Source organism: Dama dama, chromosome 30 (assembly GCF_033118175.1).
Source record: "Dama dama isolate Ldn47 chromosome 30, ASM3311817v1, whole genome shotgun sequence".
Taxonomy (NCBI): domain Eukaryota; kingdom Metazoa; phylum Chordata; class Mammalia; order Artiodactyla; family Cervidae; genus Dama; species Dama dama.
In genome coordinates this window covers 26664556-26686640 of record NC_083710.1, presented here as the reverse complement: position 1 = coordinate 26686640, position 22085 = coordinate 26664556, and the positions used below count along the sequence as shown (strand labels likewise).

At 43.6% G+C, this 22085-nt stretch overlaps 1 protein-coding gene across 2 annotated transcripts in view; it reads right to left on the bottom strand.

The window, feature by feature from the left end:
- Positions 1-715: 715 nt before the first annotated feature.
- LHFPL6 (LHFPL tetraspan subfamily member 6) overlaps positions 716-22085 on the bottom strand; it is a 219665-nt gene continuing 198295 nt past the window's right edge. For both annotated transcript variants that reach the window (XM_061133691.1, XM_061133690.1), the window contains exon 4: positions 716-1834. In XM_061133691.1, the coding sequence (XP_060989674.1) occupies positions 1716-1834 (119 nt within the window). In that variant the 3' untranslated portion in view covers positions 716-1715. The remainder of the gene's footprint in view (positions 1835-22085) is intronic.

The following is a 22085-nucleotide window of genomic DNA, read 5'->3' as shown; positions in this document are numbered from 1 at the left end:
GGTAAGAGGATCTGAATTGCCAAGAGGCCTGAAAGACATTGCTCCTGGCACAGCAATAGAAAGACAGGTAGCCCCTGACAGAAAGTGGAGGGGCAGCAGCCACTGTCAGCCTGAGACCACTCTGTCGTCATCCACGGAGACTGAGCCATGCATGCCTTGGTTTTCGTTGGCTTCAACCACTTCTAAACATTGCCCAGATTCTCAAACTTCATCTAAAACAGACTTGAAATTCTTCTCTCATAAGGATTTGATCATGATTGAAGTGCAGTGAACAGGCAGTTAGAATTCTGGTGGCGAAGAATTTAGGTTGAAAGCAGGAATTATGTCTTACTCACCTTTAATGGTAGCTCAGCTGCTAGAGAATCCACCTGCAATGCAGGAGACCCTGGTTTGATTCTTGGGTTGGGAAGATCCCCTGGAGAGGGGAATGGCTACCCACTCCAGTAGAATTGTCAGGAGAATGTCATGGACAGAGGAGCCTGGCAGGCTACAGTCTATGGGGTCACAGAGAGTTGGACATGACTGAGCAACTTTCACTTTACCTTTAGTACCTTGTGTGCCAAGAATGCCTGGCTGGATGACTAGTGAGTGAATGAACAGGAGGCCTAAAAATAAAATGAAAAATTTACAAAGCTGTTGGAGTTGAAAGGCTACCTTTAGGAAATTAAGAAGCAAACCCCGTAACTGAATTATAACACTCTATGACACACAGAGCTATTGATCAAAGAGAGAATTTATTCACAGAGCTTTTCAAATACAAACAAAATAGCACTTTTTACTTTTTACAAAATGAATATTGGAATAAATGTGGTACAGCACAGTACAATAATGGACGAAAGGAAACAAGATCTAATGACTGGAAAATGTCTCTCCTTACTCTCACGTCTTAACTGAATTCTCTCCTTTGGTGGACAGAAAGTTGCCCCTTTACTTCGTAAGAATATCACAGCAGAAACTACTCAGAGAAATATTGCATATTTTTGAATAATATTGAAATACAAAGGCTTAATTCTAAAGGTCTGCATAAACACTGAAAACATGTTGAGGGCGTAAAGAGTTTATGCAGGGTATACAAAATACTGATAAAGTGGCTTATTGGTCCATTGATTAGGTTGAATGTATGCTTTATAAAGTGATAATACTGTATTTTAAAAGTGTATTAAAAAGAAAACAGAGGAGTAATGCACCACTAAACATCTCGCACAGTCTGTGCAACCACTGAAATGTCTGTGTCTGGGCATGTGTATTGCATGGATATGTCTGTATATGCTCGTGTGCTTTCAAAAGTGCCATGACTTACAGGGAACCTTTCTGGGTTACCCTGCTTCCTAACATAATACTGTTTCTACTAGCCCTTTTGATTCTCTGAGTCATCATCCTAAAAAAAAAAAAAAAAAAGACCTTGTTTGCATATATAGATTTGTGTGTGTATGTATTCTACATCAACAATACTCTGTGGAATAGAAACACCCAACACCCTGCAATATTTTTAGCCTTTGGTCCATTTTTCTGTATCATTCCATGCTCTGCATTTCTTTTGCAAATCTTGCACAACCCTTCCGTGTGGTATGATGTTTCTGATTCCATTGGGTTTCATTTCATTTGCATCATGTGGTTTAGAAGCGCTCTTCCGCCTTCTGAGAGCAGCTGGATGCTTCGGTCCCTGGGGTCCCTGTGGCCCAGCTTCTCCTGGGTCTGCGCGCGGCGGCCCCATCTCAGTATGGGTACTGTTTCTGCTTCTTGCCGGAGAAGCAAGCCAGCCATGTGCAGAGCAGCATGGCGGCGGCAGCCCCTGCCCCTGTGCAGTAGTAGGCCCAGCCGATCTCACACTTACCTAGGGAACAGGAGGAGGAGAGAAAGCAAGCACAGGTCAGGCTGATGTTACTGGAGGCTCTGTCATTTCTCCCCAGGTGTGGGCGCCTGGTGTACCAAAGTGAAACTGAAATCCTCCTTAGAAATACAGTCTCCCTCGAATGATAATAAGAGTTGAAAGTTATCTCAAGATAGAAGCAAGCCAGTGTGGTTGTCTGCATTTCAGAAGGACCTCAAGGCCTCTGTCTCCTGCTGGCTAAGGGACAGAAACCAGTTCTCCCCAGCTGCGATGCTCACGCCCATGGCTGAAGAAAAGGAGGAATAGCAGCCATCAGGATAGGGGAGATGAAGGTATTTTTATTTAAATCACTCAAACTCATATGCATAATGAGGTACCTTAGGAAAAAACTTCAAAATAGAGATACAGTCCTAAATATAGACACAGCTTTTGCAAAGGGGCCACTCTAAGGAGGTGATCCATTTGAAAGATAATGTGAGAGTGAAAGAATCTACCAAAAAAAAAAAAACCTTCCTGTAACTACTAGGTGATAACAGCAATGCAGGATAGAAAAGTAGATGTATCACTGATTTCAGACAAGAGCAAAGGAACACAGTCCTTCTTATTTTTCTTTATCATGATAAGGTTCTGTGAAGTTTCTTTGGCTGTAGGAGGCTTAACTCACCCACCTATCTACCTACCCACCCAAGGCCTGCCCTTCCCTGAAAGACTCAAGAATCAGGATAGAGCCTTCAGCACATCCTCCTTGAGCCACCATCTTCCTGAGGCCAATTAACTCCTTGTCTTGATAAGGGTGTGTGTGTCATCCCTAAGAATTGCTGTTTATGGAGTCTTTCTTATTTGTGTTATAAAACATATAGCCAACTCATCAGACCAACTGTCTATCAGATGAAAATGGGAAGGTAGGGCACCAGATAACGGTACCATGAAGGGGCTTCCCTGGCAGTCCAGTGGCTAAGACTCACTGCAGGTAGCGCCTGTTCAAGGAACTAAGATCCCACACGCTGTGGGGTGAGGCCAAAAAAAAAAAGTACTTAGGAAGTGTGCCATTGTTGAAAGTGTTTGTGGATGTTATACAGTACTGCTACTGACCACACATAGATCCGAGTGTATGTGCATGATCTACACATTTCGTGGTTTAAATTTAGTAACTGGCTAAGATCCAAAATGAGCAACTAACATTCAGTGTGATTTAAAAGAAAATGATTCCTCTATTTCAGATATACAGACTTTCATTTGCTAGGTAATTCATAAGGTAAATCATTATTAAATCAATATGGATTTATTCTGGTATTCTGGATTATGTAGAAATATGGCCAATCCTTAACCTAACTTAAAAAAAAAACATATAAATGCATACACCACACACACACACACACACACACACACACACACTCATCTTTTGAGATGCAAAACAATGGTCAAGATCAGTATGTTACGGTCTAGATGTGTCAATAAAATTTAGACAAATCTAAAGAAACACTAAGTCATCCATCCCTTGATTCTTTATTCCCTTCTTCCCACTTTCTTTCTCTTTCTCATTCATCCATTAATTCAACAAATATTTTTTAAGTGACCACTCTGACTAGGACTCATTGGGTGCTAGGAATCTATTTTGGAAAATGATACAGTTCCCAGTATCAAGGAGCCATCATCTCATCAAGCAGTATTACTGCTAATGCAAGAGACATAAGAGATGTGGGTTTGATCACTGGGTTGGGAAGATCCCCTGGAGGAGGGCACAGCAACCCACTCCAGTACTCTTGCCTGGAGAATCCCATGGACAGGGGAGCTTGGTGGGCTACAGTCCATGGGGTCACAAAGAGTTGGACACGACTGAAACGACTCAGCACACACGCACTCAGACATTTATATGATAACTGTGATATATGCTTTGAAGAAAAAACATCCAGGATGCTAAGACAGCAAATCATAAGGAACTTTATACAGTGAGGTTGTGTGATGGAGAGCCTTAAAGTAGAAATAAAATTTAAGCTGAGACCTGGCAGATGAGCAGGGGTTAGCCAAAGAGGAATGTGAGAGGCCAGGGAAGACTGTAATTGCACCACGGGGATGGGAATGTAATGGAGAAATGTAGGCAAATTTGGGTCTTGTTAAAGTACTGTCTGGGCTTCCCAGGTGACTCAGTGGTAAAGAATCCACCTGCCAATGCAGGATAAGTGGGTTCAATCCCTGGGCTGGGAAGATCCCCTGGAGAAGGAAATGGCAACCCACTCCAGTATTCTTGCCTGGAGAATCCCATGAACAGAGGAAACTGGCGGGCTACAGTCCATGAGGTTGCAAAGAGTTGGACACGACTAAGCAACACTTTTCAAAGTGTTGTTCAAGTAAGAGATGGGGATGCCACTGTTTGTGTAAGCAAGAGATGGGGTTGGGTGTGAGCACCTCCAGAGTTTGAGAGCTAGAAGCCTGAAGACTTCCTCTTCAAATGTTCATCTAGGCTGGCATATAGAGATGTGAGATATTCAACAATCAGTTCAGTTGCTCAATCGTGTCCGACTCTTTGTGACCCCATGGACTGCAGCATGCTAGTTGTTGAGATATTCAACATCCATAGGTAAATCTTGAGCACCCACTCTGTGTGTTGCAATGTTGCAGGAGACCCGGGGGGAATAAAACAGATAGCATCTTTGGTTTCAAACGCTTATGTTCTAGCAAGACCGATTCTTGAGTATCACTCACATCAGCTGCACTCTCTTGAAGCCATTCCTTGCATATTCTACACATATGTCTGCTGAAATTGAGTTAACAAAATTAACTAGATATAGAAAGGAATTTTTTCCATGAAACTATCAATGTAAATGTATCTTGAACTTCTCCAAAGAAGAAGAAAGATTTTTCTTCTTCCTGAGCATGAGTCCTTCCATAGTAAAACCCGCATGCTCAATAATAAGAAATTAGCACCGTGTTTTACAGTAATAGAAAAAGTCTTTCTGAGTACATTAGGCTATTAGGAAAGAGCAGCTGTTTAGGTTTATATGCTTTAAACAGCACGGTAGTCCGTGAGTAGTAATGGAAACAAAGGAAAACCAGGAAATAGGGGACTATTTTTCCTTGGCCTCTTCTTTCCCCTGTGGTGGCAATAAATTCTTGTTATTATAGTGCAAACACAAAGCATTTTACTAGAGGGCAAGCTTTGTCTGTGATCCTTTCAGGAAATTAGAGAAGCAAATCCCTTTAAACTTTCCCTTTTGCTCTCTGTAATGCTCCATCAAACAGGACTTCAAGCCCACCGGGTTGGCAAACCGCTGCTTGCAGCGATGGGGGATGCTATTCTCCACAGATAAAATAGAGGTTAATGGGACAGAAAGCAGCAAACCACAGCCACCTGCACATTCAATGGAAAAAGGTGTCCTGGCTGTGTTCCAGGGCAGCCCAAGGGAGAAAGTGGGTGGGAGAGGTGTGGCTGATTTTTTTAGGGTGCCTCAAACTGGTAGCTCAGTTGGTAAAGAATCCACCTGCAATGCAAGAAACGATTCCTGGGTTGGGAACACCCGCTGGAGAAGGGATAGACTACCCACTCCAGTATTCTTGGGCTTCCCTGCTGGCTCAGCTGGTAAAGAATTCGCCCGCAATGTGGGAGACCTGGGTTCAATCCCTGGGTTGGGAAGATCCCCTGGAGAAGGGAAAGGCTACCCACTCCAGTATTCTGGCCTAGAGAATTCCATGGACTCTGTAGTTCGTGGGGTCGCAAAGAGTCGGACACAACTGAGTGACTTTTCACTTTCAAATTAGGTTTTAGTGCACCTTCTGTTAGTAAGAGGCAGAAGAAAAGGTACAAAGAACCCAGCCTTGAGACTTCCTTGGTGGTTCAGTGGCTAAGACTCTGTGCTCCCAATGTAGGGAGTCTAGATTCAATTCCTGGTCAGGGAACTAGATCCCACATGTCACAACTGAAAAAAAATAAAATAAAAAGATCCTGCATGCTACAACTAAGACCCACCGCAGCCAAATATATATAAATAGGGAGGCTTTCCTGGTGACTCAGTGGTAAAGAATCCTTCTGCAATGCAGGAGACTCCAGAGACAAGGGTTTGATCCCTGGGTCGGGAAAATCCCCCGGAGAAGAAAATGGCAACCCACTTCAGTATTCTTGCCTGGAAAATTCCATGGACAGAAGAGCCTGGTGGGCTACAGTCTGTCCATAGGATCACAAAGAGTCAGACAGGACTAAGCGAATGAGCACAGGACACAGAAATAAATACATAAGTGTAAAAAAATTAACCCAGCTTACTACAAATAAAAATGAAATTTCAATGATCAGTTCATCCTTTGAGGAACTGTATTTATTCATTCATTTGTTTGATTACTGTTTTAGTGTCTACCCCGTGACTGCCTGTCGGCCCCTATATCCCAGGGCTCAGTATGAGGATGTCTGGAGCACAGGAGACAATCGATACACATTTGTGGATGTCAGACACAATATCAGCGCTGAGAACAGAGATCTGAAATTAGTAATTATATAATAGCGGTTGTGGACAGCCTGTGAAGCAGGTGCCAAACAATTTAGAAGCACCATCTCATGTAACCATTTTTGCCCATGATGCCTTCAGGAAATTAGAGGAACAAATCTGTCATTCTCATTTTGAAGATGAGGACCCTGTGCTGCATGCAAGATAAGTCAATGGCCCAGTATCTCACATCAGTGATGGAGCTTGAACTTGAACTCCAAAACTTTTTCCTGTGCTCAGATATGTTTTAGGAAGATCCATATCAAAATTTTCCCCAGTTGCCAGATAGTACTTGTCTTTGCCAGAACTTACATGCCATGCAGAAATAAGCTATATGATGCATCTTTGAATTTACCAGTATTCTGAGAAGACTCCATATGCCCATGTCTACCTGGCACTATTTTAGTTATTAAAGGCTTGCATTTTACAGATCTAGCATTCTCAATTTTGGAGCCAGCGGAACCTATCTGTCACTCTCTTGGTGACCTCATCCCCCTAGGGGATGAGGGGGAGTGAGATCCAATACATTTACTTGATCAATTCAGATAATTGATTTTTCCTGAGCAATCACTTACCATAAACATGCTCCCAAAGTGGATGTTTTTGACCTGTCCTGGTCTGAGTGTAGCTGAGTAAGGGCTCCAGGTATGGGTCACATTTCAGCTCCTCTCTGCTTGCAAACCGCTACAGTCTGGCGGGAGCCAGACTGGGCCATCCTTATTTAATACCCAGAAACTTTGCCACAGCACCTCCTACTGTGCGCAGTACTGCTCATTTGAACACAAGCCAGGATCCTTCAGGCAGGCCTGCAGGCTGACTAAACTCCCTTATGTACTCGACCTGCCTGGGCTCTGCATTTGAACTTGAGCCTTGCTGGTCTCCAGATTATTTCTCTCCTCTCCAGATCACTGCTGAGTTCCCAGCCTTGTATATAAGCTAATTGCTTTCATTTATCAAGGCGGGACATCTTTCATCTGTGATATTTTAAACTTTTCAGCAAGTTAAGGTGTCAATGCAAAGTTTGTGTAGAGAAGAAGCAGGCATATTAGATTTCAACCCTTTCGCTGTACAAATAACGAAGGTAGGAAGGTGGGAGGGTCAGCAGACAGAGAAAAAAACTTTTGTGTTCTTAAATACCATGGGCAGAAGTTTGAGAGGTCTTTTTCCTCTTGAATAAATTCTTTCCTACCTCTTCCTATTCAGACCATCGTGTCTACCTATGCATGAAAACCAAGAACAAAAAGAACCTGTCATGGTACCGATTCCATGTGTTCTTTTGTGAAGTTACCAAACAAAAGTGCTGCCTCCCCCCCCCCCAAAAAATAGAGTTTAAACATTTGACCTAAAAACATACAAAAGCTTTGATTCAAACTTTTAACGGAACAAGTAGTTAAAATGACACGTGTGTCTGAAAAGAGAAAAGCAGAACTCAAACTTGATTGCTGGGCAAAAAATGTAAAAGTAAAAAGGCTGAGGGAAGAAAGTTTGTGAGGTGGAGTTCTTCTGAAGGCTCTTGGCTTGTTTCTGTCTGTGACCAGAGGGAATAACCCATATTGAGGATACAGCCCATCCTAAACACGACTTCAGAGCCCCACTTATACTGTACTTCCTGAGATGTGCTCCAGGGGGCGCTGTCCACAAGAAGATCTCAGGAAAGGGGTTCCCCATGGGTAATTCCCCAAAGAGTAGACTGTGGAGGCACGTGCAATGGTAGAACCCGGCCCAGCCGAAAGACTGGGCACCGAGTCTGCACACAGACCACACACACCCACCTTGATGCCTTCGGTCTCCAGAACCACAGCGCAGTGAACCGACCCAGTCTCTCTCTGCAAGAACTGCTGCTCTGGACCTTAATGAACCAGGCTGACTATATCTTTCTACCTCTCCTGCCCCTTAATTTCTAGGTTTAGGGGACTGGACAGTTGGATTAGAACTCTCCTGAGAGTTGAATGATATCCTTTCCCCTCAAACACATAGAATACCTAAGTGTACAAGGGTCTAGTGTGGAACACTGGAGCCACTTCAACGTATAAGAGGAGGCAAGAAAACCTTAAAAGACTCCACACCTTCTATGTTTGCCCTGTCTTCTCCAAGGAAGCAACCAGGAATGTACAGAGAATGCAACGCACATGTGTCCATTGGTACAAGTTGATACACTCAAGCTATGCATTAAAGTACTCTTCATAATCTGCATGCCCAAGGGAGCAGGGACTTGCTTCCTGGAAAAGATATGTATCTGCCAAGTGCTCAAAACAGTACCATGTCTAAGGAGATATGTTACAGTCAATTTTGATAGGAAAATACCAGCCTTGTAAATTACAGCACAACTTCATTCATTCTGTAGTCAGAGTGGGAGTGAGGCAAGGGCTGTCTTGGCAAGTATGTGACGGGTAATTGACCGCTGTGTAAGCTCTCTACTCAGACATGAGTTCATGTTTTGTGAGTCTCAGATTTTAGGGGGAAAACCCTTCCTGAGTTACACATTGATTCTATTCTATCCAATGGCATGCAATTCTCTTCTGGATTCCCACAAAGACTTCATTAAAGAGCCATAATTTTAATTTGCTCTGGTGTATCTCTCTTGTCCCCACAGAAATGTTCTTAGCTCCACCTTTAGGGTGAGGAGCTGGGGAACAAAGTAAAAAGAGTTCTCGCAGGTACTGTTTACAGCCTCCTATAGAAGCAGTGCTGTGCTATGCTTAGTGGCTTGGGCGTGTCTGACTCTTTGCAACCTCATGGACCATAGCCCACCAGGCTCCTATGTCCATGGAGATTCTCCAGGCAAGAATACTGGAGTGGGTTGCCATGCCCTACTCCAAGGAAACAGTGCTAGTCATCATCAACCTAGGGATTTACCAGAAAGTACCTTTCGGAGGTCCCACACTTGCACAGATATTCAAATTCATGAAAAGGCAGAACGGCAGCTGTTCTCGGCATAAAATTCAGTTGTACTGAGCCCAAACTACACACCCAGGGAGAAAAGCTAGTTATTACTACCTATTATTATTACTAACACTTATGGCAGAAAGTGAAGAAGAACTAAAGAGCCTCTTGATGAAAGTGAAAGAGGAGAGTGAAAAAGTTGGCTTAAAGCTCAACAGTCAGAAAACTAAGATCATGGCATCCAGTTCTACCACTTCATGGCAAATAGATGGGGAAACAGTGGAAACAGTGGCTGACTTTATTTTTCTGGGATCCAAAATCACAGCAGATGGTGATTGCAGCCATGAAATTAAAAGACGCTTACTCCTTGGAAGGAAAGTTATGACCAACCTAGACAGCATATTAAAAAGCAGAGACAAAAAAAAAAAAAGCAGAGACAGTACTTTGCCAACAAAGGTCTGTCTAGTCAAGGCTATGGTTTTTCCAGTGGTCATGTATGGATGTGAGAGTTGGACTATAAAGAAAGCTGAGCGCAGAAGAATTGATGCTTTTGAACTGTGGTGTTGGAGAAGACTCATGAGAGTCCCTTGGACTGCAAGGAGATCCAACAAGTCCATCCTAAAGGAGATCAGTCCTGGGTGTTCGTTGGAAGGGCTGATATGGAAGCTGAAACTCCAATACTTTGGCCATGTGGTGCAAAGAGTTGACTCATTTGAAAAGACCCTGATGCTGTGAGGGATTGGGGGCAGGAGGAGAAGGGGATGACAGAGGATGAGATGGCTGGATGGCATCACCAACTCAATGGACATGGGTTTGGGTGGACTCCGGGTGTTGGTGATGGACAGGGAGGCCTGGCCTGCTGCGGTTCATTGGGTCGCAAAGAGTCGGACACGACTGAGTGACTGAACTGAACTGATTATTACTATTATTTTTATTGTTAATACTTCCTGGAATATTAGTAAGTTCTATCAGAGTGTGTATTTGGACTGTAAGCTTTTTAAAAATTTTTTTGAGCATCTGGAGATTTTATTTTTCATTTTACTTTTTAAAAATTTTATTTATTTGTCTGTACTGGGTCTTCGTTGCTGCGTGCAGGCTTTCTCCAGTTGCGGCGGGCAGGGCCTATTCCAGGCTGCGGTTCACAGGCTTCTCATTGTGGTGGCTTCTCGTGCGTTCTAGAGCTCTTGGGCTTCAGCAGTTGCAGCTCACGGGCTTAGCTGTTCTGTGGCACATGGGATCCTGCCAGATAAGGGGCTGAACCTGTGTCCCCTAGGTTGGCAGGCAGATTCTTAACCACTGGACCACCAGGGAAGCCCTGGAGATTTTAAATACTACTTTATGGGTCCATCAGAGAAACTGGAAGATCTGAGAACGAGACACCGAGGTGACTGTACTGGGTGTGGTTGCCTGGGAACCAGTGTTTCTTCACTTCCACTCACACCTGAGTTTCAGGGGGTTTCCCTTGTGTACCATACCAGATGTGCTCATCAGATCCACCCAGGGTTCTTCCTCCTAAACTCGACGCTAAGTCAGGGCCTTGCATCATCTTATCTTGAAATCCCTGCCACAATCACATAACCACGAAAGCGGAGGCAGAGACGCCTTGTCTTCACAGCGTCCCTGCAATGCAGAGGTCGAGCAAGAGAAATAAAAATGCCCCGGTGCCTTCGGAAATGTGATTAAACTTCACTTTAAGTGGCAGAAAAGTAGGGAGAGTGGAGTGGCATCTGAATCCTTAAGATCACACCCATCAGATGGACCTCTGTTCCACGGCCCGCCCAGTGAATAGTTTTGTTGCTATATAGTTGTGTGATTTACCCATAAGCATGGTGGACGTGTTGTCCAGTCTGGCTAGCAGAGTCTCTGCTGGCACGGTTGTTGTTAATTCCTGCCCCTTAGCCCCGAATCCACCCTAAAATGTTCCACTAGAGATAACGCCGCCGTGGAGACGACAAGGCGCACACGCTGGCTCTGAACACAGAGTGTGTATTCCTGCTGGTCTCTGTGTTCATGCTGTGAGCTGACACAGAATCCATCTCCACGTGGGGGTGGCGGAGATAACCAGCGGGCCCTTATTCAGTGTAGGCGATAAAGATGATCCTTTGGTTTCTGTCTGTAGCTGCTATTTATAGAGGCTGAAACTACCTGAAATTCAGCCCCTCTGTCTCACGACTGGCCCCAAAGAGAGTGTGAAAGGACCCAGGCTTTCTCTAATTGCTGCTTCCCAGCTTGGCCTGCGACTGCGGCCAATTTTCCAACAGTCCCACGAGAAGAGGTGCTGGCTTCCATCCTGACGGCATTTTTATCTACCCCTCCCCTGTTCGCACCTGTCACGCTTTCATCGGCCACTGAGCAGCCTCTGCATATAGTCTCCGTATCCACTGAAATGGAAATGTGTGGCAACCAGGGCTCCTTTGATCTCGGGGAGCTGCCCTCGGTCCAAAAGGTTTCCTTGATGATCGCTCCTTGCTTGTAAGGTAGCCCTTGGGAACGGGCTTAATCCAATTTGGTCAAGCACAACCTTGAGACCCTGGTAAATTACAACCCACCCCTGCTGAAAAAGCAAGAGGGATGGTGAGGCATAGCTACCGTCCGAAGACTTCATTTCCAAGTTATAATGAAAGCAAGTCTCAGACCGCATCCTGCCACACATACAGATGCTTATTAAACTGTTATCAAAAAGCAGGCACAAACCAGCTCATCAACCTGTTCCGAGAGCTAGTTAAATCTTAGCTCCCTATCGTTTTAAGTGACTGGGCTATCATCTTGCACCAAAGAACCACTGGAAGCAAATGCAAGGTTCAGGGAGGGATTCTGTTATTCTGGCAACAAGTAACCAAAAATCCTCTGAACCAGAGATAAGAGATAGAGTCCCTATGGGTGATCAGACTTTGGCTGACTTTCTTATGGCAGAGTGGATGCAGCAGAGTGTTTTAGTAAAGCTGCTCTCATTGTTTTGTTTTTTAAACTTTTATTTATTTTTGGCTGCACTGGGTCTTCGCTGTGGTGCGTGGGCTTCTCACTGCGGTGGTTTCTATTGATGTGGAGTATGGGCGCTAGGCGTGTGGGCACAGTAGTTGTGGCTCACAGGCTTAGTTGTTCCGAGGCAGGTGGGATCTTCCTGGATCAGGAACTGAACCCGTGTCCCCTGCATTGGCAGGTGGATTCTTAACTACCGGACCACCAGGGAAGCTCTGTTTTCATTGTCAAAAATACTAAAATATGTATCCGGGTACTAGTGCATAAACAGCCACTGTCCCCAAGTTCTCCAAGTGCCCCATGGTCCCCTCCCTCCCCTGAGAACCCGAGGGAATCCTAGCCTCATTCCCAGGAATGAAAAGGCCAGTGCTTTGCCAGTCAAGGCCCCTCAGGAGCCTACTCCAGCATTTATTTTAGTTAGGATTAGTCAGGGCCTATGACATATTGGTTGTTAAATATTTTAGATATCTTTCAGACTTACAATAAGGGCTATGTGCCTAGATGGCTGTTTAAATCCTTTTATGTAAGGACAGAGAGGATCTCTAATTCTTTTAGCCAATCCACAATCTTGAATACCTTTAATTTCACCGATGAGAGTCCATTTTTAACATTATCATGCTCATTAATAAGACACCTATTTCACCATTAAAAATCCATTTCTGACCACGGGTATACTAATAGTGAGGCTTCTTGTGTTGGCCAAGACATGGATAACAAAACGTGTACTACAGTGCTGTATTTAAAATGGATAACCAAGAAGGACCTACTGTGGAGCACAGAGAACTCTGTTCAATGTCGTGTGGCAGCCAGGATGGGGAAGGAGTTTGGGAGAGAATGGATACATGTGTACCTATGTCTGGGTCCGCTTTGTTGTGCACCTGAAACTCTTACACTGTTAATCAGCTGGTTATACTCCAGGATACTCCAGGGCTTTCCTGGTGGCTCAGACTGTAAAAAATCTGCCTGCAGTGCAGGAGACCCAGGTTCGATCCCTGGATTGGGAAGATCCCGTGGAGGAGGGCATGGCCACCCACTCCAGTATTCTTGCCTGGAGAATTCTATGGACAGAGGAGCCTGGCGGGCTACAGTTCATGGGGTCACAAAGAGTCAGACACGACTGAGCAACTAACACTTTCACTTAAAATAAGACATTTAAATTAAAACAACAACAACATGTGTACTAGTATCCCTGAGTTTCCACTCTGGAGCCTGCACCTGAGCTATGACTTCCTGTGACTCACCCACACATCTAATCCCTGAAGTATTTTTAAATGAAGGATAGGCATTATAATAGTGGTGTTGAGAACTTTGAAGAATCTTGAGATTTTACTCACAAGCTAACGAGTTAGCCTGCCACACTTTCACGGATGCTGGCAAAAGCTAGGAGACTCCTGGATCAGAGATGCAGGACTCTTATTATTACTCTTAACACAGGAACCAGCATGAGCTTCACATCTGAATCCATCTTTTGGCCTCCTACATTCCCCAGGGACTGACGCGGTAAACTCAGTACTTCTGTGTCACCATTGAGGAACCCCAAGCTTCAGTCAGTCAGTTCAGTCGCTCAGTTCTGTCCGACTCTTTGCGACCCCATGAATCGCAGCACGCCAGGCCTCCCTGTCCATCACCAACTCCCGGAGTTTACTCAAACTCATGCCCATCGAGTCGGTGATGCCATCCAGCCATCTCGTTCTCTGTCGTCCCCTTCTCCTCCTGCCCCCAATCCCTCCCAGCATCAGGGTCTTTTCCAATGAGTCAGCTCTTCGCATGAGGTGGCCAAAGTATTGGAGTTTCAGCTTCAGCGTCAGTCCTTCCAATGAACACCCAGGACTGATCTCCTTTAGGATGGACTGGTTGGATCTCCTTGCAGTCCAAGGGACTCTCATGAGTCTTCTCCAACACCATAGTTCAAAAGCATCAATTTTTCGGCACTCAGCTTTCTTTACAGTCCAACACTCACATCTATACATGACCACTGGAAAAACCAAAGCCTTAACCAGACGGACCTTTGTTGGCAAAATAATGTCTCTGCTTTTTAATATGCTATCTAGGTTGGTCATAACTTTCCTTCCAAGGAGTAAGCGTCTTTTAATTTCATGGCTGCAATCACCATCCGCAGTGATTTCGGAGCCCAAAAAAATAAAGTCAGACACTGTTTCCACTGTCTCCCCATCTATTTCCCATGAGGTGATGGGACCAGATGCCATGATCTTAGTTTTCTGAATGTTAAGCTTTAAGCTTAGGGATCCCCAATTTTCTATAATAGACCGCAAGTAAATCCACCTGAACTTTGCCCCAGAGGGAGACATTATTACAGGGAACAATAAATAAAACCTGTCTTTTGCTCTGGCAGGAGTCATTATCTTCCAAAACTGCTCACTACAAACATCTTTGAGAACAGGTCAGAACAACATGCTCCCCAGACATGATGGAAGATTGCTTCCCAAGAGCAGCACTAAAGAATCCCGTGAGAACTCTAAGTGGAAGCGTATTCCATTCCTTAGGAAGGTGGAATGCTCCTTTTCACAGATACAATTTCAAATTAGAATTGAAGTATGGGAGTACTTATTCGCAATAATGTCTACTGCAAGTTGGAAAAGGAAACGGCAGCCTACTCCAGTAATCTCTCCTGGAAAATCCTATGGACAGAGGAGCCTGGTGGGCTATCACCCATGCAGTGGCAAAGAGTCGGACACAACTGAGCACACACACATGGCCCACTGCAAGCAGAGCTGTTTCACCTTATGCCCTCTCTCTGGCAAACACTTTTGTAGAGAATGAAATCAAGCCAAAGGAACCAGCTTTGGCTGGTCAAAGGCTTCCCAGCTTCCTGGGGGGATGGGAAGATTGTTGGGAGACTAGGTCTAGAATTCAGGTTTCTAGGCTTTCCAATGTCAGGCTTCCAAATGCTGCTTACCAGCGGTTCTGAGTCCTCTTGCATCAGGAATCCACTTGAATAATGAATAAAAGTTATGAATACTCTCTCCAGGAGAAAGCACATATGCACAAGCCTATGACATTTGCACACAGTTTCAGTGATGTCACAAATTCCCAAAAGCCTGTTGATGGACTGTGGGCATCCTGAATGGTCTGGAGACCTCAAGTTAAAACTCACTCCTAGAACAAGGGTTAATAGAACACTGAATTCAGTTACCAATGTCATCAAGACATCTGGTTGCTAATCCAGGTACTGTATGTCTCCAGACATCGTGGAGCTGACATCCTCAGCTATCCAAAACATGACCCCAAATCAAGGGGTCCAAAAAAAAAAAAAAGAAAACCGATCGAGAATCGGCAAAAATCAGTGATTCAAAGACACACAGTGCACAGAAACAGCACTGAATTGTGTTTTGTTTTTTTTAAAGCATGGTTCTAAGATGATTTATGATGACTCAACAGAAAAGGACACAAAGTAGAAGTGAGGGAATAAGGAGAGAAAGGGGTAATTAATAACTGTAATGAATTATCACTGATAGGGTGACATAAAACTGTTGCAAAACAACTATAAAAAAGCACAGTGAACTCAAAGTTTTTTTCAGTCTTGGTTGTTTAGTGAAAAGGCAAATCACTCTACACATGTCCTGTTGGGGACGTCTGGGGGATGATTCCATGTGACAGCATAGTGGTTAATGATTTTTTTTCTTAAATCTTGTTTATGTTTTTTATATCTTTTATATATTAAACTGATAGAAAAGCATATGATACATCCTCAAACTGTTTCAACATGATTAAAACAGGAAATATCTTTGTGTTTAAAGCAAAAGAAAGAACTGATATTTATTTGTGCATCTTGATGTAAGAAGCATCTTTCACTATCCCCTTTAATAATTTTAACAGGCAGGTGAAGTAGTATTATCTTCTTTTAGAGACCAAAGAACTGAAGTTCTGAGAGTTTAGAACTCTCCCAGAACTCGCCCAGAATCAAACAACTCTTGAGAAGTGAAACTGAGATTCAAATCCAGTCCAAGTTTTCCCTTTAAGGTGAAAATTCATTTATCTGGAGTAATTCATTCATATGGAATTTTCCGAAGAGATCCGACAAATGAATTTTACCTTACAAATTCTCTATGTTAATTAATTCTTGTCAATATTCTACCAGGCTAAAAATCAGATGAAAAGTCAGAAAAGATAAGCCCTTTGTTTACTTTGTTTTATTTTGGGTTTTATCCAAAAAACATTTTTGAGGGGTTTATTAAAAATGCTCACCAATGGCCCTTTCTTAACAGGAGACATGTTAAGCCATTTATCTTCTATTTCTATTTTATTTTTTATTACGGAACAACGGTAAAAATGCACAGGAAGGTCACTAACACATAAGTTTGTGAATTCTCAGTTCTGGGGCAGAAATATTGCTCCTGAGATTAAGAGTCATAATATAAAGATTTGAAAGAACTGTCTTCAAATGTGTATTATATTATCAGAAGGAATTATCTGCTTGGGATGGTGGGGGTAGAGGGGGTAGAATCTTCTTAATTAATAGACTATCACCAAATCCTTATCTATGGGAAAATTTTAATAAATCTACATATTTATCCAGATGATGTTCATATAGCCTATTTGTCTTAAAGTCACACAGTTCAGGTATATCTACTCTTTGTTGTTATAAAAGGTAACCATTGAAAAAAATGAAGAAAGATCTTTAAAAGAGAGACTAACATATTCTTTCCAATAGTTTGGTGGCCACATCTTATTAGTTCTTAATATCTTGTGGCCACCAAACTATTGGGAAGAATATTTCTCATTTCCCACAGGTTTTCTAAGCAACATTTCCTTTTTTCCATTAGCTCTGAATTCCACTGCTACTAATCGCAGCAAGTCACTGAATTAGTTTTTTAAAAGGCATTGATACAACAATAGGAAAGATCCTGCTCTAAAACAATGAAACCAAAAAAGGCTTCAGGAAGGAAAGATTTAGAGCAATTTCCTTTTTCATCTACCAGGGTATTTGGTTCTTTAAACTATGACCCTGAACTTGATTACTTTCTAGGAGGTGGTTAAGCCATTAGTCCCTCAGAGAGTAAGGTCATGATTCTCTCCAGGATATCAGCAGCTGAGTGTGTAGAGAAACATGATGGCAACTGCCTTGTTAGTAAAAAATGAGCCATAAGGTATCTTCCTTTCTATCTTCTCTCTTCCTTCCTTCTCTCAGCCTCCCTCTCTTCTTTGAACCATTTAGTAGACAGTAGATACGTGACAAGCAGGTAAGGATCCTGTCTATCTAATTCATAATCTTATTCTAAGTATATGAAACAACTTTGGGTACCTAGAATGTGCTTAATACATACTCATTGAATAAATACATCTATTGAATACTGCTATGAGCCGTCAGACTGACATAGGCAGCAATGTTACAAAAATCCTGTCCCAGAGGAACCTACAAAGATGGTTTAGGGAAGCAAATAGAATTGGATCTAGGATTATACAGAATGGGGGTACTTTTTCCCAAAGAAGGTCTAGGGGCATTTACTAAAGCCCTACTTAAAAGTGGAAATCGTGTATGGGTTAGTCGCTCAGTCGTCTCCGACTCTTTGTGATCCCATGGACTGTAGCCCGCCAGACTCCTCTCTCTATGGACTTCTCCAGGCAAGAATACTGGAGTGAGTAGCCTTTCCCTTCTCCAGGCGATCTTCCCGACCCAGGTATCGAACATGGGTCTCCCGCATTGCAGGCAGATTCTTTACCATCTGAGCCACCAGGAAAGCCCAAAGTGGAAATGTTTATGCTCTGATGTTGTTGCTAGGGCCCAAAAATGGATGGGTTGAATTCATGCCCCTGAAACGAATAGGTTCTCCCCACTTTCTGAGATGAAAGTGAAAAATCCTTCATCTCCAGAAAAAAGGTCCCTAAGAAGGCAGAGGGACCTGCAAAGCTGATTGTTCTTCCCTTGGAGGTGCCAGGACATTTTGCTCCATCACTTCAGCACCAGCCAAGTTGGACTTCTTCTGTCTGTGGAAGTTTCCAACTATCCTTTGCAGCATCACCTTCCAGAATGTTCCCATGGGTCCCTCTGGGCCTACTCAGTTTGGGTCTCAGCTTAACTCACAGAAGCTGCATGGCTTCTCTCTGTCACCCTCTGGCACTAGAGCTGAGTGAAGGAATATAGGCTCATGCTGGACCTTCTGAGTCAGTGGTCCCCAATATTCTTGACATCAGGGGTTGGTTTCATGAAATACAAGTTTTCCAGGGACTAGGTTGGAGGGGGATGGTTTCAGGATGTTTCAAGAGCACTACATTTATTGTGTACCTTATTATTGTTACACCACTTTCACCTAAAATCATCAGGCATGAGATCCTGGAGGTTGGGGACCCCTGTTCTAAGTGACTTCCAGTGATTTGGACTTGAGTGTCAAGAGTTTGGAGCAGTTCCAGATAATAGCCTTGGAGGAGGTGGAAATTATTGCTGCTTTAAAGACTTGAACTCTGGCTAAATCTCAATGCATATGCAACACCTTACCACTAACCAGTCCCCCAAAGAGCAGTCTCATAATGGGAGCATCAATTACCTTTAAGCAATGACCATATATATTGTCACCCTGCTTATTTAACTTATATGCAGAATACATCATGAGAAATGCTGAACTGGATGAAGCACAAGGTGGAATCAAGACTGCAGGGGAAAATATCAATAACCTCAGATATGCAGACGACACCACTCTATGGCAGAAAGTGAAGAGGAACTAAAGAGCCCCTTGATGAAGAGAAAGAGGAAAGTGAAAAAGCTGGCTTAAAACTCAATATTCAAAAAATGAAGATCATGGCATCTAGTCCCATTGCTTCATGGCAAATAGATGGGGAAACAATGGAAACAGTGACAGACTTTATTTTCTTGGGCTCCAAAATCACTGCAGATGGTGATTGCAGCCATGAAATTAAAAGACGCTTGCTCCTAGGCTATGACAAACCTAGACAGCATATTAAAAAGCAGAGACATTATTTTGCTGACAAAGGTCCTTCTAGTCAAAGCTATTGTTTTTCTAGTAATCAAGTATGGATCTGAGAATCAGACCATAAAGAAAGCTGAGCGCCAAAGAATTGATGCTTTTGAACGGTAGTGTTGGAGAAAACTCTTGAGTCCCTTGGACCACAAAGAGAGCAAACCAGTTAATCCTAAAGGAAATCTGTCCTGGGTATTCATTGGAAGGACTGATGCTGAAGCTCCAATACTTTGGCCACCTGATGCAAAGAACTGACTCACTGGAAAAGACCCTGATGCTGGGAAAGATTGAAGGCAGAAGGAGAAGGGGACAACAGAGGATGAGATGGTTGGAAGGCATCACCAACTCGATGGACATGAGTTTGAGCAAGCTCCGGGAGTTGGTGATGGACAGGGAAGCGTGGTGTGCTGCAGCCCATGGGGTTGCAAAGAGTTGGACATGACTGAGCGACTGAACTGAACTGGACTGAACTGAATGAACAGAAATGCATCAAGTGTTAGGGGTCTCTTCCTGAACCGAGCGACAGATGCTGCCTGCCACTCTCTGGGACGACCCAGCAGGCCAGCATGGCTCACGCACAACTCACATGCCTGCAGTCCCTGGGCAGAGGCTCAGCCTTGTCTGCAGCCTCAAAAGTCCACATAAATCAAAGGAGTCGTCTCACTTCTGGCCAAAGGGATGTTTGTTTTATTCAGTGTCACAGAAGCCAACAGGAGCTTCTCCTGTTATTGAGTGCAAAAGTAGAGGCTTCTATGGGCACATCAGAAAAACTGGGTCACTCCGCTTCACAAGTACCCACTAACACTGGGCTTCAGACAGCTCAAAAAAGAAATTTTCTATTTTTGTTCCCATTTTGGCCTGCTGACCTCCCCACACATGCCAATCTTTTTTTTTTTTTCAAGTGCAGTTCGATCTGAGAGGAGAGAAAACACCAGTCAGGAGTCAAAGAGCTCAAAGAGATGTGGGATGGTCATTGCTCAGACTGCAGAAGAAGAGATCTCTTCACTGGAGTGAAAATTTGGAAGACACTGCCTGCCATCTTTTCTGACATCACGAGGCTCCAAGTTTTCCGAGTTGATGGTACTACTCTTGAGAAGCCGAGAGCATAATTTCAAGAACAGGAAACACGATGGCTTCTTAATCAAATTAAATAGCAAAATGAAAGCAGTAATTACTCAAATTTACTTGGCAAATTAGCAAGACAAATTAATTGAAACAGTCCTTTTTGATCATAAGGATATAATTAGAAAAGTCTTTGGTGGATGAAAATATCTCTGAGGCATGAATTAAGTCAATTGGACGACCTGATGATAAAGCCCTTATGCTTAGCGCGTAAATCCCAACTTGCTGTTATGGAATATAAAGGAAGAATAGAGATTATCAGCAAGTATTCATTAAAAATGGTCCTGTACAAATAATGTGAATAATAATAGCTAACAACTACTGGGCTTTTATTACATGAAGGTGCCGTGCTACACGATGTATTATTCTTATCACTTGTACTGTCTTGTTTCTTTTAAAAATTAATAAAGAGACTCATCATGGTTATCAACTGCACAGCTTAAACCATCGCTGAGCCCATGGTTGTGGACAGAAGGTCGTAAAAGGTTTGTGCTGCGCAAGTGGCAACCATAATGATTGTCAATTTTCAAGAGAAATGAAACAGTGCAAGAGATATAAACCATTACTGACCCTCTGCCCACGGGCTTCTCACATGGTTCAGTGGTAAAGAATCTGCCTGCCAATGCAGCGGATGCAGGTTCAATCCTTGGGTTGACAAGATTCCCAAGAGGAGGAAATGGCAACCCATTCCAGTATTCTTGCCTGGGAAATCCCATGGACAGAGGAGACTGGCAGGCTATAGTCCATGGGGTCACCAAGAGTTGGACATGGCTTAGCGACTGAGCACACACGCACATCCATAACCATAGACTCCATGATGGAAGGAGCAAGGAGCACAGGGCACCAAAATCTGACAAAAAACAGAGGCTGAGATGCCTTTTCTCTTCTTAGCCTCATCTTCCACTTAAAAATGCCATTGTGCTCAGTCGTGTCTGCCTCTCTGTGACCCAATGAACTGTTATCTGCCAGGCTCCTCTGTCTATGGGATTTTCCAGGCAAGAATACTGGAGTGGGCTGCCATTTCCTTCTCCAGGGGATCTTTTCGACCCAGGGACTGAACCCATGTTTCCTGCATTGCAGGCCGATTCTTCCCTGCTGAGTCACTGGGGAAACCCACGGGGGGAGTAAATACTGTCTTTTTAAATTCCTTATTAATGCCATGTCCCTAGCACCCAGCCCAGGGCCCAGCACATTGGAAGCACCCGATAAATATTCTTTGGCTGAATAACTGAGTGAATGCACTCCTTAAATAATCTGCCAAAGTGGGAACGAAAGTGATGATGATTTCTTTTGGGACATGCTCGAAAGAGAGTAATCACAGTTCAGTAATGGCTTGCCAAGAAACTGACCCATATTCCACAATAAGGAGGCTGTGAACCTTAAAAACATCAACACTTTCTATCCCTTGGGAGGAAAGATGCATCCACACACTGTCTATGGAGAGGAGCAGAAACAAGCTCTGATTCGCAGAAGCAGCAGAGACAGGGTGTGGCCCTGGCAAGCAGTATGTAAGCCCCTAACACTGGACATCAGAGCCATCCTGACAGAGTATGTTCACGCTCCCCCATGCAGGGGGTGGCTCCTAACCCAGCCCTAGGGTCCCTCCACGGTGCTCCAGAATCTGACTTCACTCACTCACTGAAGTTTAGCCCTCATCAGTGTTCTGGGAAACAGGAATACTCTCACAAAGGCAGAAAACAGAGCAAGTTAGGTGGAATAAGCATGATGGCACCTCTATGCCATAGTATGTCTTTAGGTTTCCTTTTGGAAGAAAAGACCACAGAGTCTGCAAAAATAATAGTAACCTGGAGAAATGCAACTCGATAAACCCAAAATACTTCTTCCAGGGACCCAGAACTCATT